Source organism: Cuculus canorus, chromosome 1 (assembly GCF_017976375.1).
Source record: "Cuculus canorus isolate bCucCan1 chromosome 1, bCucCan1.pri, whole genome shotgun sequence".
NCBI lineage: Eukaryota > Metazoa > Chordata > Aves > Cuculiformes > Cuculidae > Cuculus > Cuculus canorus.
Genome location: NC_071401.1, coordinates 124,191,849 through 124,206,923, shown reverse-complemented (window position 1 = coordinate 124,206,923; position 15,075 = coordinate 124,191,849). Strand labels below are relative to the sequence as shown.

Genomic DNA, 15,075 nt, shown 5'->3' with positions numbered 1-15,075 from the left:
TAGTATGTCCTTAATCGATGTAGGTTCTGTTTGCTGATGGCACGGTGAGTAGGAGTCCTGGTTCTGGCCCTGTCCTACCACCACATACAGTTCCATGCAGAATGGAACCATTAGTAGAATTGGAGCCTTCGCATGAGACCAGCACTAAGAGAGGTAACATCTCCGGTGTTTTGGACAGATTTAAAGGTAGCAGGCTGATGATACTTTAATAAAGATCACATTTCTTTAGTCTGACAATTCTCATAGCAGTTTTATCTGTATTTAGCTGCTTCATATTGCTGATTTGTTACCTTCGTATAGAATAATTTCTCTCCTACTCCAGATTTCCTTTTCTTCTAATATGCTAGGACTCTAATAAGTAAAAGGATGTGTTAGAAGTACATTTTTGGCAGAGTGGTTCAACACAAAGTATTTTAAAAGAAATCTTTGTAACTACGCTAGAGTCAAATTCTTACTTGTCTGTTACAAAGGTTTTAGTCTTAGTATTGAGAAATGCTTCACTCACAGAGGGCTTAGAATGAGAAAGAAAAATATAGTATGTATTCCAAGGCACCTACTCTTGGTCATTATTATTTGATTGTATGGACCTGTGGTCTGTCGCTCTATAACCTTTCTTACATTATTTTGTTTGTCTGAGAAAGAATTGAATAAAAGTTTACTTCATACCTCAGAGTGTAGTTTGAGATCACTGTTAATGCTACTTAGTGCAAAGAATAATTGTAACTTGTCACAGTATTAACATATAATTTATTGGAATTCTGTAAGTAAAAATTGCTGCCAAAGACGAAACTCTCTCAACAAGGAGATTTTTAAGTCAAGTTCTTAGGGTATTCCTTGTTCTTAGGGTATTCCTTAACATAAATGGAAGCATGTTTGAGAACTTGGCTGACAAACCGTCTTCTAATTTTCCGTTTCAGTATTGGTGGCCAATGTACCTTATCCTGTATTTATGATCACTTTTTCCCCCCACCTTTCTCTTCACTGCTTAGTCTTGACAAATTTATAGTGAAAAGAATCATCTCTTTTTGGGTTGGTTTTTTTTTTCTTATAGGATGTATATGTTGTAAGCCCTTTAGACTCCTCTCTGGACTGTGCTGTTGACTTTAGCATACGCTTAGTCTAAGTCCCTTTTCTTGAGTATGGGAGACCAGATTTCTCTGTCATATTCTTAGCAAGATCTCTCCATTACCAAATGGAATCTCCATCCCTTTTCTTCTGCACCATAGCATTGTGTTTGCATTTCTTGTCACCATATCTTCACACTGATAACTTGTAGGCATTCTGTATGGATGATAACTCCAGGTCTTTCTTTTCTTCTACTGTTGCAAACTTGTCTGATACATAAATTATTTTTATTCCTTTTTGGAAATTTATTAGAATGTCATTCTAATAGGCTGCATCAAATTCCTATTACTTTAATCTTCAAGCTCATGGGACGGTTTTGGATGCTTTTTTTTCTGCAATCCACACAGATTTTCTTCTGCATTGATGCTCCTTTCTAAAGTCAAGTCATAATCAGATGCCATTAGTATGCTGTTTACTTTTTCTGCGACATTAATGAATTCATTAAAATAAGAATAGTTCAAGGGCACGCCTTTGAGTAAGAGCAGTTATAAATTTTCTCCAGCCCAATAAATAGTTCTTCTTTCAATTCCGTCAAAACCAGTGGTCACAGAAACTCTTCACATTACTGACTTTGCCTGAGAGAATACCAAGTCTGATACAGAAATTTTTGTTTCTGCAGGAAAGGGCAATAGCAGAAACAGTCTGTTGCAGCCAAGCAAGGACAAGTTGTTTGAAATTACTGCTCCGGGTCTGGTTAATTCTGAGCAACCTGAGGAGAACCAGGCAGGAACCTGGATAACAACAACTCCATCAGGAATTCGAGTGGGCACTGAGGGAGCAAACAGAATAGATCTGAAGCCACTCTTAATCTATCGGGCCACTGACCCAGCTGATGGAACGGTATTACTGGTTTTGTGTTGTTATAGCACTGTGTACTAAGCTAAGAGACAGGAATGCCATCATCTAAGTTGTAGGACTTGTTCTTTGAACAAATATCGTACAGGCTGTGTTATTACACTGTTACTAATGTATAAGCTTTAGATTTTGAAAAAAATGCAAGTCCGCGGTCTCTGAAGTAAATAAAGTTGCAGTAGTCTATCTAGCTTGATCTGAGTTTCAGTGCATAATGCCTTGTTTTACTGTTGTTGCTGTTATAAGTATCACAGAGCTCATATAAATGATTATTTCTTCATTCTTTCAGGTTATGACTGTACGAGATGATGAAGTAATAATTGTTGAGAAACTGGATGGAAGCAGAGTAGTAGATCATGCTGATGGTACTAGGATCACAACTTTTTATCAAAAAGGTAAAATCAAAAGGGGAACATTTCTCTTCTGTATCTTGTGAAACAGATAGGTGTCAAAATATACCAAAGAAAGCTCATACCAATAGCCTAGATAACAAATCCACTAGTGCAGTCTAGGCTTAGTTTGTCAGCTTGGTCTTTTTTTCATGAGCATTCAGTGCCAAAATTACATGGTGGCAAACAAACAAATTTCCTTCTTTCCATGTATGTACTTAAATGATCCACCTTCTCCATGAGACCACAGTCCCCGAATTCTAATACATTCATTGCCTGTTCTCCACCTACTCTGATACAAGAATATGGCTGTGGAAAATACCACACCTAGTAGAGGTGAAACTACATTTGCCTGAAACAAGTGGGGCTAATGGTCATCTGTGTTTCTTCTGGTGGGCAGTATGTTCTGTATGTATAGTTCACTTGCTGGATAAGTTCCGTAATTAACATGAAGTGTATATTTACTGTGTGCTTGTCAGGAATGTTATGTTCAAACACAGTAGAAAGTTCTGGTTGTAGAACACCTCCCCATGGGATTCTGAAAATCAAAACATTGACCTTGAACTGGTCTGTATGTTCAATGGGAAGGCAGTGGCCAGATTAACATATCAGTTTGATTTGTTTTCCCTCACTTCTGCTGCAGAAAAGGAATTTCTTCACATCCTAGAGCTTGTATCATGGGCATAAAAATTTCAGTGGTCCAGCTTGTACATTACAAATATATATATCATTATGGTTAGTACTGTCTTTGATGAATTAGAGAGTACTCTCCTGCCACACCAGTCACAGATGGTTACAGACATCTTTTGCTGTTGAATTTTCCTGTATTTACTGCACAGTCCAAAAATATGAAGGTAACATATTGTTTCTCTAACATAAAATTAGGTGATAAAGGATGTTATGAAGTCTAAGGGTCTTTTACTAAGGAAATATGAGAGGAAAAAACCAAAATCAATCCTAAGACGTTTCCATGGTTCATGTGCTCCTGTCTAGTTGTTTTGTATTAATTCTTAGATGAACCCTCAGAAGCCTTCACAAGGAAAGTGAAATTTGTGCGAGTAGAGAATGCTGAGTTTGCTACTGTTACAGCGAATTGCGATGACAGTACCTGTTGTACCATCTTTGCAGATGGGACATCTATTATAGCCAAGGCACAGGGAACATATCAGGTGGGAATTATTTTTAGTTTGTGACAGTGAAATGTGTTTTTATGTTCCAAGGTCTCTGCCATCAGTGTCTCTCACCTTGACTTTTTAACTCCCTTCTCAATAGCCTTTACAAATCCTATATGTCCATCTTTATCATACTTTGCCAATATCTAGATATTAGAGGTTCCAGTCAACTGGAAGCTGGCAAATGTCCCAAATTTCAAGAAGGGTAAGAAGGAAGAGACTGGTAATTACAGGCCTGTCAAGTCTCATTTCAGTGCCTGGTGAAATTATAGAGAAGGTTATTCTGGGAGTTACTGATAAACACTTGAAAGAGTCATTGGTCATAAACAGCACAGGATCACAAGGGGAAAGTCCTACTTAACTAATGTAATTTCCTTTTATGACAATGTTGCCCATCTAGTTGACCGAGGGAAGCCAGTAGATGAGGGAATTTCTGTCTTAGCAAAGCTTTTGGTACTGTCTTTAACAGTGCCTTTCTGGACAAAATGTCCAGCACAAAGCTAGAAAAGTCCATAATATCTTGAGTGAGCAACTGACTGATGGTTAAATATCGTAAATAAGATTACATCAGGCTGGTGGCCAGGCACCAGTGGGGTTGCCCAAGGGCACAATTTTAGGGCCAGTGCTCTTTTATGCTATTATAAATTATCTGGATGCAAGAATTGAATGCACATTAGATAAGTTTGATGATGATACTAAACTAGGAGGAGCTGTGGACTCCCTTGAGGGTAGAAGGGCCTTGCAGAGAGCTACAGATAGACTAGAGACCTGGGCAATCACCAACTGTATGAAATTTATCAAGAGCAAGTACTGGATTCTCTACTTAGTATGGAGTGATCCTGGTTATATGCACAAACTGAGAGGCAAGAAGCTGCTGGTAAAGCAGCCCTGTGGAAAGAGATGTAGGGGTCTGTGTAGATGACAAGTTGAATGTGAGTGAACGATGTGCCTTGGTGGCAAAAAGGGCCAACTGTGCCCTGGGAGGCATCAAGCACAGCATAGCTAGCTGGTCAAGGAAGGCCATTGTCCCACTCTACACTGTGCTGTTTTGGCCCTAGCTCAAGTACTGTTTGCAGTTTTGGGCACCTCAGTATAAGAAGGACATCAAACTATTCAAGTGGGTCCGGAGGAGGATGAGCAAGATGGTGTAAGGTCTTGAGGGCAAGACTTACAAGGAACAGCTGAGGTGACTTGATTTGGTCAGCTTGGAGAAGAGAAGGCTGAGGAGTGACCTCGTTGTAGTCTACAACTTCCTCAAGGAGCTTAGCAGAGGCAGACATGCTGATCTCTCTCTGGTCACCAGCAACAGGACATGAGGAAATGGAATGAAGCTGCATCAGGGGAAGTTCAGATTGGAAATCAGGAAAAGGTTCTTTGCTCAGAAGGTGATGACTCTCTTGAACAGGCTCGCCAGGGGAGTGGTCACAGCACCAAGCAGGGAGCTGGACTTGGTAATCCTTATGGGTCCCTTCCAAATTGAGATCTTGTATGAGTTTATGATATTTCCTCACAACTGTATCGTAGATTTAAATCACAAGCTTAAATTTCCTGAAGTTAAAGAAAATACTATAGAGACTAACATCAGCCTAACTCCTGAACCTCATCTTCCTTCTTTCTCTCCCTCTGGTCTCTCAGAACTGAATGATTCAGTAATAAAGGTCTGAGAGCTCTCCTCTGGATTTGCATGTCTTCTTCATTTTCATGGTTACTCTAAACTGAAGATTTCACCTTTCAGGTCTGAATCTCTTCTTTTATTACTGTGATAGGTTTTACCCATCAAGTCAGGCTCTCTTTTCATTGATGAAGATTGCTCAGCAGTTTATACCTGTGAAGTTCACAATTTCATCAGCAAGAAAGAAGAGAAACAAGCGGGAGTATACATTATGAAACACACTTCCAGAACTGTTTGTGAGACGGTGGATCCTAAAGGAAATCTTTTCAAGGTAAAATACATGGAAGGAAACAAGTTTCTGCACTTTAAGTAATCTTATAAATGTGTCTTAGCTTGTAGCCTTGTAGCATTTATTCTTAAAGTAGCCTAGCTAGCCAGAAGGAACAGCTCCTGAATAAGGTCTTGAAGTGTTCTTGAGGATATGATGGCTTTCCCTTTTTTTTTTGATGCTTCCTCCTTTCTAGAAAGTTTGAAATAAAACACATGGTCAACAGTTTACATTACCTGTAGAGTTACCTTAATTAACGTGACTTGTCTTATAGCAAAAGATCATCTTTGCGGATAGGATTAAAAATGAAAGAAGATATTGTCTTTTCAGAGAGTCCATTGAAACACTCTAATCTGCCTGGTAAGGCAAGTATCCTTGTAAAAGGAATGATTCAGTCTTTAAATTAACAAATTCAACCTGAAATGTGTTTTTTCGTCTCTTTCATTGGTCCAGGTCATATTACTGTTCAGCAGCAAGTTACTGTTCGAAATCTATCATGCATCTCAAGTCATTTTATATAATTGCTATTATAGGTCATGGCTGATGGCAGCACATCTGTGTGTGTTTCTAACACTGGCTTTGATGACAAGGAAGACAGAAGTTCAGCATCAGCAATCCCAGAAGTTAACAAACCTATCACTTATGATGAACATGTCCCCAGGTAAATTGGATTGGATTTATACGTTTACACTTTCTTTCTTCACTACGCTGTATCTTTGTGTATTTGCCCTTCCTTTGTTCAGTACTCTATATTTGCTCATTTGATATCATCATCTTAGAGTTTCATCCTCTTGTTGTGTCATCACAGTACTTTTTAATTTTTATCATCTCTAAAAGAATGCAATTTGAAAGACATTGCATTAGATCAGTGTGGTGGGTTGACCTCGGCCAGTTGCCAAACGCCTACTCAGCTGCTCCTCCCACTCCCTCCTCAATAGAACAAGGAGGGAAAATAAGATGCAAAAAGTTGTGGGTCAAATTATTTTGACAGGGACAGGGACATCGCTTTCCAGTTACCATCACAAGCAAAATAGACTCAACCTGAGGAAAAATAATTTATTCTTATTGCCAACTAAAAAATAGTTGGACGGTGAGAAACAAAGACTAAAACTAAATACCTTTCCCCATAGCTGCTTTTTTTTAGGCTCAATATCACTGCCTTATTTCTGACCTCTTTACCCACACGAGCAGCACAGTGGGTGGGAAGTTGCGATCAGTCCATGACAGCTCTGTTCCGCTGCTCCTTCCTCCTCATACTTTTCACCTGCTCTGTCATGTGTCTTTCCCATGGGCTAGAGGCTTTTTAGTTAATATTGCTTGAGCCTGGACTCTCCTCAGGCTGCAATTCCTTCAGGGAATAATCCACCCGCTCCACCACGGTCCTCTCCACAGACTGCAGAGGAAACTCTGCTCTGGCACCAGCAGCACCACCTCCCTCCTCCTCCCCCTCTTGGTATCTGCAAGTCTGCTTCTCATTTTTCCTCACTCACTACTGCCTGCATGGCATTTTGCCTCACTCATTACACACACTTTCCCTGAGACACGACTGTCATGGCTGAGGGGCTCAGCTGTGTCCTGCAGTGGATCTGTTGGAGCCAGCTGGGATCATCTGTGTCCAGCACAGAAACCACCCTGCAGACCCCCAATGCCACACCTTCTATGCCCAATACAATCTGATGTGTGTGGCTGGTTGTGTAGGTTCTTCATTATCCACGCGGATGGTTCTGGAATTGAGCTCCTGCGGAGCAGGGATGTACTCAAGTATCTTGGTGAAGCCTGTAGTGATCCTGCTGCTGCTGTCTTGCAGGATCCCGTACAAGAATATCCAGGTAGGAAAAATGTATTTCTTTTCCATAAAATTAATAAGAGAAATAATTAGAAAGGTGGAGTCAGAAGTTTCAAAACTCAGACTTGGACAGGAAATTTGAAAATGATTTTCCCCACATAGAGAGGTGCCCACACTTCTGGCAGTGAAACATGGGGAAGAAGGAGTTTGTGGAAAACTCTAGGAAGCAGAGAATTAATTGAGTGATGCTGTGAAGGGATAAGTGAACAAACAACTGGCATATCTTTATCCACTCTCAGACAGGCAAACAAAAGCAATTACCAAATGCACTGACGCTCTGTGTATTTACTATTAAAAGCATTAACTGTATCACAGACTTCATTAATGATATAGCTCTGTTTATGAAAGAAGACAATAATACTCTCTCTGATGTTGACTCTTAGCCTGGCTGTTGGAAAGAATAAATATATATTATTAAGAAGATGGAAAAAATATTACTGAAATAAGGAGTGCCAATGAAGCTGTGTCAGGGGAAGTTCAGATTGGAAATCAGGAAAAGGCTCCATGGCACCAGCCACCTCGCAGCAGCCATGCAGAAGTTACGTCCTGAAATGATAGGCTGTCAGTGTGAAGTTAGTTGGACATAACTCTGTTTCTGTAAAATACACTATGGTGTAACAGGTAGATCTTAAGAAAATAAACATAGAATCATAGAATAGTTTGGGTTGGAAGGAACCTTTAAAGATCACCTAGTCCAACCCCCCTGCAATGACCAGGGACACCTTCCGCTAGTTCACGTTACTCAGAGCCCAATCCAATCTGACCTTGAATGTTTTGAGGGATATGTCCACCTCTCTGGACATATATCTTAAAAAAGACAGGAACTTATGGTTCCCCTGGATATGGGGAAATTACAAGAGTAGTTTGCTTCAAGCTGCAAAGTACCAAGACATTCTTCTCTAAGATGTACATCATAAGCATGGGGACCAGCTTTCTTACCTATTACTCTTAGCAAGTTTTACACATTTAAAAATGCTCCTTCTATTCACAATAATGAGAAATCTCCCATATTATAAACAGAATGAAATAATTTTGACATAGGAAGAGGAAAAGAGAGGGCACTGAGGGAGACAGAAAGGTAGGGAAGATGGAAAGATCAGGAAGATGGAGAAGATACACACCCAGTGAAAATCCCTGTCAAGAAAACTTGCTCACAACCAGCAGTCATTTTTAATAGTAGCACATCTGCTTTTCCAGACCCTTACAGTTGAAGTTGATGATCTCAGCGGTCTTTTTGAACCAAATGGTTCTGTGATTCTGCGCTCCACATTTCTCAGTTCTGGCTCTATTTGCCTTGACAACAAGGCTCTGCACTTTTGTATCATTGTGACAAAGTACTTCAATGGTTATGTACATTTTGAAGGCCACCTGTGGGGCAGATAACAGTAGATTAAGTAGGTATTTGGGTTGGGTTGGAAAAAATATTTTGAAAAACATTCAAATTAATCAGAACAATAAAAATAAATCACCTCTAATGGAATCTATACAGTGATCAAATTGTGAAGTATAAAGTATGTGAAGAATTACGCTACCTTGTACATCTTCTGATATTTGTATGCAGTAAATATGTGTCAGTGGTTTGCTCTTCTGTGTTTGGGGTACTCCATGCAGCACACAACTGAGCTGTTAACCAACACTCAAAACAATTAGCATAGGCAATCTATTGTTAAACATGGTCTAAGTGATCCAAATTTGTCCAACTATTCTGTAATAACTTCAATGATCTGATAGTATTTGTAGCCTTGAATATCATATTTTCACATGGAATTTTACTACTTGATAATGAGGATTTTAATAATTAGATAAGTATATTTTTCTGGAGATCTGAAACATGTGTCCATCATTTTTGAATTTGAACTGATTCTTAGTAAAATTTGTCTTTGAACCAGGCGTTTTAAGTATTTCTGTCCTCCGCCCTTTGGCTGAAGCCTCCCCCTGGGTAACGAAGGAAAAACCAAAGAGTATTGTTCCTCCAAATCTTCAGTCAAGCACTTGGGACACATTTTCTCCTCCTGAGGTATTATTGTTTCAAAATTGTCTTTTCCTGCTTAAGCAATATATGTTTGTCATGGGGTGGAGGGAAATGGAGCTCTAAATAACATGGCATTATTAAGTTCAGTTTATTAAGCAGGAAAAGCAAGGGGTAGACTGCGTCAAGGAAAACGTAGAAACCTTGGGCTTCTTTTACTCTCAGTAAGATGATATAGCAAGTTTAAGGGGAGTACATCTTGCCAGGTGAAGAGGTTTTAGGATAAAAAAACCATGCCCAAGAATCTATAGACTTTATTGTCTAGACCTATGATGCTATAAGGAAAGCACATTCTTTTCAAGTGAGACACACATTGTCAATATCTGCATTTAGTCAGTTATGTAAGTAGCCTCTTGCTCTTTTTACTTGTTCTTTTCTATGTTCAGAGGAAGATCACAGGTCCCTCAGTCAGAACACATGTTTGGAGGGGTCTTAGCATTGGATCCAGAGAGCAGATGTGCTTGCCAGTAGCTGTGCAAAAATGTCCCAATAAACTGCAAATCCGTCAGCTGTTCCAGTACAAGCCACTCAGTGATGAACTCAGAGAAAAGCTGCAGCTTTCCCTTAAGGTAGTACAATCACATTTATTCATTCCTCCAGTAAGCAACAGAGAACAGATGAATTGGGGAACGTGAATTTGTGGTGTATATCTCAGACAAAAAAAAAGATCTACTAAGTTTGAAGAACTATCAGCATTTGACTTTTCTATGAAAAGTGCTCTAAGAAAAGTGTATTTCTGAAGCAGCTCTAATGTTTTCACTTATTCTCTTGTGGAACCTACTTTTCTGTGCAAATACATGGGATCCAGTCCAGTACACATCACAGATAATACACTGACAAATAGTTTTCATTCTGTCAATATTGATATCTATTACTTTGTCAAGCATTTGTTTTCCTTCACAAATCCTTAAGAACATAGATCTATAAAGCTATAAAAGAATCAACCTACCATAATTCTATAGTTAACTTAGTGACTAGGTCACTGAGACACATTCTAGTCTTGGTTATGTATTTGTTTTCATAAATCAGTACAGAAAATTTGCAGATTCAAGTCTGAGTTCTGTCATTCCATCCGTGTTTACCAAATACCATGTAGCCTTCTGACAAAGTGTGTATCTGTCCCTCATTAGTGACTGGTTTATAACAAGGTGCAAGCTACACCTCATGTGCCAATGTTCTGAGGTGTAATCTGAAAAGTTCTGTTGTTGGACTTTGTTAGTAGCTTGGCACTTCTCAGTTTTGGTGTAAAACACTGATTTGTTTAATTCACATTGTGAAGTTACTCTTAGAAGAGATTTTAGAGTTTAAAACTCATTATTACTTCCCAATTAGGTATAACAAAATATAGTTGGTGGCCAGTTAGGGGTGGGGTTTTTTCCACGCTACATTTCAAAGAAGACATGCTTGCAATAGAAAAACACTGACAACTGTTCAGCTCCAACATGGTTTGTCTATCAGAATTGTCTGTCTATCAGAATTAAATTTTATCCTTTTACAGTCTATAAATCTATAAGAATAATTCTTTAATTTGCATACTGATCTTACAAGGGCAACATGCTTAAAAAAAAAAAAAAATTCCACACCAAAATCCCAAGTTCAGTCCTTAATTGACCAGATCTGATAATGGTTTTCTTCTTTCTCTAAAAGCCAACGTTTCGTTTGGGAAGCAAGAATTCCAGTAGTAATCATTGTGTTAATCTGCAAGGGAAATATCCTTATTGCTCACAGATCCGTATCGAATTAATGGATTTTCCCAAAAAGAGGTTTCTTAAATCTTTAGCCAAATATTCACCTTGTTAAAACTACATCAAGATCCAAAGACTTTAAGATTTAAGAGGTATAATGGAACAAAAATGAACTGGAACTGGTAACAGATTGCTTCTGCAAACCTTGTCTATTCATAAAGCTCAATTTTGCATGTAGCCTCCTAATAGAGTGGTCTGTTAGGACAACCTTCTGTAAGAACCTTTTTATCCCACCCAAGAGATCTTCTAAAGTATAAAGAAGTGTTGCAAAATAAAAATGTTTTTTTTTCTGTAGCACTGGCACGGTAAACTTCTGCCTAAAAACAGAGCTTCAAACCTTTTTTCTGAATTTAATTTTTCAATTATGATGTCGTAAAATTCCTTTTCCCTGACAGAAGGTGAAACGGGGGAGATGCAAATCACAATGTTTGTTAGAACACCTTTTATTCATTAAGCTGATTTTAATAATATAATTTATTATTATTAATAGCAGGTATTTACTCAACATATTCCTTTATTCACTCACGTAGCTCACTCAGACACTTGCACACTCGCTCGTACTCTCCTGGCTGGTGCAAAAGTTGGGAGGCCAAAACTACCTGCCTACTCAGAAGCATGGGTTCACATTGACACACCAGAGACATCTAGAAAGCTGTTGGTGTGGTCTGGTAAAGATTCAGCAGACTTTTGATGTCCTTAGTATATTAGTTCTTGCAGATTCAACAGTGTTGCCAGTCTTCAGCGTTGATTAGTCCATGGTAAGATTTCACCTCCTACCCTCTGAGCATGCACTCCTCTCTTTAATCTGTTGTTTTTTAAAAAACTATTTCTCCATACAAACCTTTAGGTATCTGTACAACCCACACACAGATTTACAGAAGGGGGCTTTATGACATTGAGAAGAAGCACACATGTCCGTTACTTCTACAAACTCTTTTCTCTATATATGTTACCCTTAAGTCTACCTCTGCAAAGAAAATATCTGCATCTTTCTTGTTCTTTTTTATCATTCCACCAGGAATATATAGACAACATTTTAAAGTGGGAAAATGAGCTGGAAGAGATGAATGTAAAAGAACCAAGAACAGAAGAGGAAAAGGAGAATGCTGCAAGTCTCTTCAAAATGTTTACAGTGAGAAAAAAGACCAAAACATTTTAAATTATTTTTTCCAGCAAAGCCATTGTATTGCATTGGAAATGTCAGCCCTAAATCACATCATTATCTGTTAATAAAATAGCAAAAGTTAGGATAACAGGGTGCAAGCTTCACTGTAGTTTAATGGTAAAGCAGAGCCACACTAAGTGTTCAGATGGGCTACTGAATGACACTACTGCCACTTTGGGGAGCCAATGCTTAAAACAGTTCAAGAATGTGGCTCCATGAAGTGATACATTCACAAACACATAGGCCAAAAATACTGAAATGTGTATATCCCCCAAGACTAGGATGAGAATGTTTCCAGTCTGTTGTCATTGCAGCTGGGGAGACTTCTATTTCAACCACAGCCACCTTCATAATGAAAATTTAACCTTGGTTTTGGGATAATCCAAAACCAATCTGGAGGAATATTGTTATTATTGCTGAGCAGCATTTATATTTTTGGAAAATGTGCTCTACAAATTCACAGAGGTAATTAGAGCATGGACAGAAAAGGGACAGGAATAGGGATTGGGGACGGTGGGAAAATAGGGAAAGAGGAACTTGGGGTAAGAGAACAGTTCAAGCAGCAAAAGTTGATATGATTAATTAGGATGAATGAGAGAAATACTGCTTACATTTTGTATAAAGAGTGATGAGTTTGCTCTGTTTCAGTTATTTAAATACTGTTATTTAAATATTGTTTCTACACCTTCTTTTAATTTGGTGTCTAGCGTGTTGTAAATTCACACGCTGGATTTTTTCAAACATACTGAATTAAAAAATCTGGCATTTGAAAACTGAGATCTAGCGCTGCTAGTTTAAATATTCACAAATGGATGAACTATCCACGTTTTGAAAGGAAGCATATTCTAGCAAACAAACATCAGCTGACCCTTAGAGTCTACTTTTTGAAACCTTGTCTCAACATGCAGAAACATCAGGCATGAGATCTTTCCAGTTTTAATTAATTTCCCTTTCCTGGCTTTCTGGATAGGTCTATAACTTTACCATTTATTTTCCTTACACACTTAAAAGAATCCCATGTAATTCTAGAATTTGTCTTTGAAATTTTTAGCCAAGTTAGCATTTTCATTTGCTGGAACTAAAGTGTGTTTTTCGACATTACAAGTATATATTTTTGGTCAGTACTTTCAAGTGACATACAAGTTTCAAAAAGAGAGTAGAGAAAAGAAGTATCTAGGGGAAAAAAAAAACAGGCAGGAGCTCTCAACTTCCTTGGAAAGAAGAACATGGAGAAGTGATCTGTCTGTATCCTCTAGGCAGACATTTATTCGCTTTGATGAGATCCAGGTGCGGACTCTCACACGCTGCTCAGTTCCAATAGACTTGTCTAGTGACTATTGTTGGTTGTTCCAGCTACCATGAGTACATTTCCAGCTACATATTTCACATTGGACAACTATTTTCTGAGCAGTAGAGTCTCAGTGTGGACCTGCTGTGACCCAGGAACTGGTGTCACAGGTCTCCACTGTTTCTTAGCTCTGTTACAACCTAGACTGCCTGGTCACAGGAACTCTGGTTTCCAGTTAACTGCTTCAAGGGCAGCATGAAAATAAAGGTAACAGCTCATTTTAGAGTCTCTTACCCCTCAAACACTTTACTGTAAACCAGCCACAAAAGAGCTCCTCACTAAAGCAGCCTACTAATTCCTGAACACGTTTCCAATTTGACTTCTTGTTGTGGCCATGAGTTTTTGATCTGGTTCAAATACTTTGCAGAAGGATTTAGTTTGAAATGAACTGGCGTAGTTGATTTGATAAACAGCAACCATATAAAATGCAAAGCCTTCTGTGATGTAGGCCCTCTAGAAAGAAACAAATAGCTGTTTAGACTAGGGAAATTGTATTTAATTTCATTTTTTTTTCAGCTCATGTTTTCACACTGAAATACTTCCATTCTTGTAGTCGCATTCCCAGGTAACAAAATAACATTTGTTTAAGGTGGAAGTCCTTTGGACAGGATGCTGTTATTGTGAGGTCTTTTTCCTCACATGGTCACGGTTATTCCTTCTTCATTGCAGACCTTCCCTTACTGGGAGAAGTCAACTGAAAATCTCAGTGATGGAGGTAATAAAAGTTGAACACAACTGTCTTTAAAATTGCAAAATATCATAGTAAGTTCTAAAGTACTATAGTATTGTTTTAAAAGAAGGAACATAAGGGTGAATTCATCTATGTGCTATGCACATTCTTCCATGCGATTTTCACAGGTGATCAGAACTTGTTAGCATCAATGATTCTGTACCCCTAAAAAACAATTCCTGTGTTTAGTCTCATGTATTCGGCATTTTGACTCACATTTCCCCGCACACAGAGGTTTCTCAAGTACAGGAACGATGACAGAACTTCATTATTTTTATACAAGTATCAACTTTTCAGTCAATTTTTTTCATAGTAACTGGATAAGCCATGGTTACTTACGACACTTGAAATTCTGATCTCAAATGATCACGTGTTTAACTTGGTCTGAGGGAAAGATGGAGCAATACATTAGATGTCCCTTGTGCATTTCCGTTACAGGTTTTGTAATATGATTCTTAATGTTTAATAAGGCTTTAATAGGTACAAATAAAAGTTAAGATGTTTGTTTTAAAATCCATAAGCTTTTGCCACAGAAAAATCCATAGTATTAAATGTGTTAATTATACTAGCCTTTGAAATATTATTTTTCTGCCCTTCCTGCCTAGTCAAGATTATTTCTGCTTGTTAAAGAAAGCATAATGTGCAAACGTAAACTACTGCAACAAATGTGTGCTGTGCAGTTTCCTGATTTAAAAGCATAGTTAAAATGGAGATGTGGTAACATACTGTTATTA

At 38.4% G+C, this 15,075-nt stretch overlaps 1 protein-coding gene across 1 annotated transcript in view; it reads left to right on the top strand.

The window, feature by feature from the left end:
- SPAG17 (sperm associated antigen 17) overlaps positions 1-15,075 on the top strand; it is a 102,338-nt gene that overhangs the window by 72,797 nt on the left and 14,466 nt on the right. Inside the window, exons 27-37 of the mRNA XM_054072855.1 lie at positions 24-153; positions 1,745-1,965; positions 2,267-2,372; positions 3,381-3,535; positions 5,305-5,481; positions 6,012-6,139; positions 7,177-7,307; positions 9,214-9,341; positions 9,740-9,922; positions 12,117-12,230; positions 14,281-14,326. Coding sequence (XP_053928830.1) covers positions 24-153; positions 1,745-1,965; positions 2,267-2,372; positions 3,381-3,535; positions 5,305-5,481; positions 6,012-6,139; positions 7,177-7,307; positions 9,214-9,341; positions 9,740-9,922; positions 12,117-12,230; positions 14,281-14,326 — 1,519 coding nt within the window. The remainder of the gene's footprint in view (positions 1-23; positions 154-1,744; positions 1,966-2,266; positions 2,373-3,380; positions 3,536-5,304; positions 5,482-6,011; positions 6,140-7,176; positions 7,308-9,213; positions 9,342-9,739; positions 9,923-12,116; positions 12,231-14,280; positions 14,327-15,075) is intronic.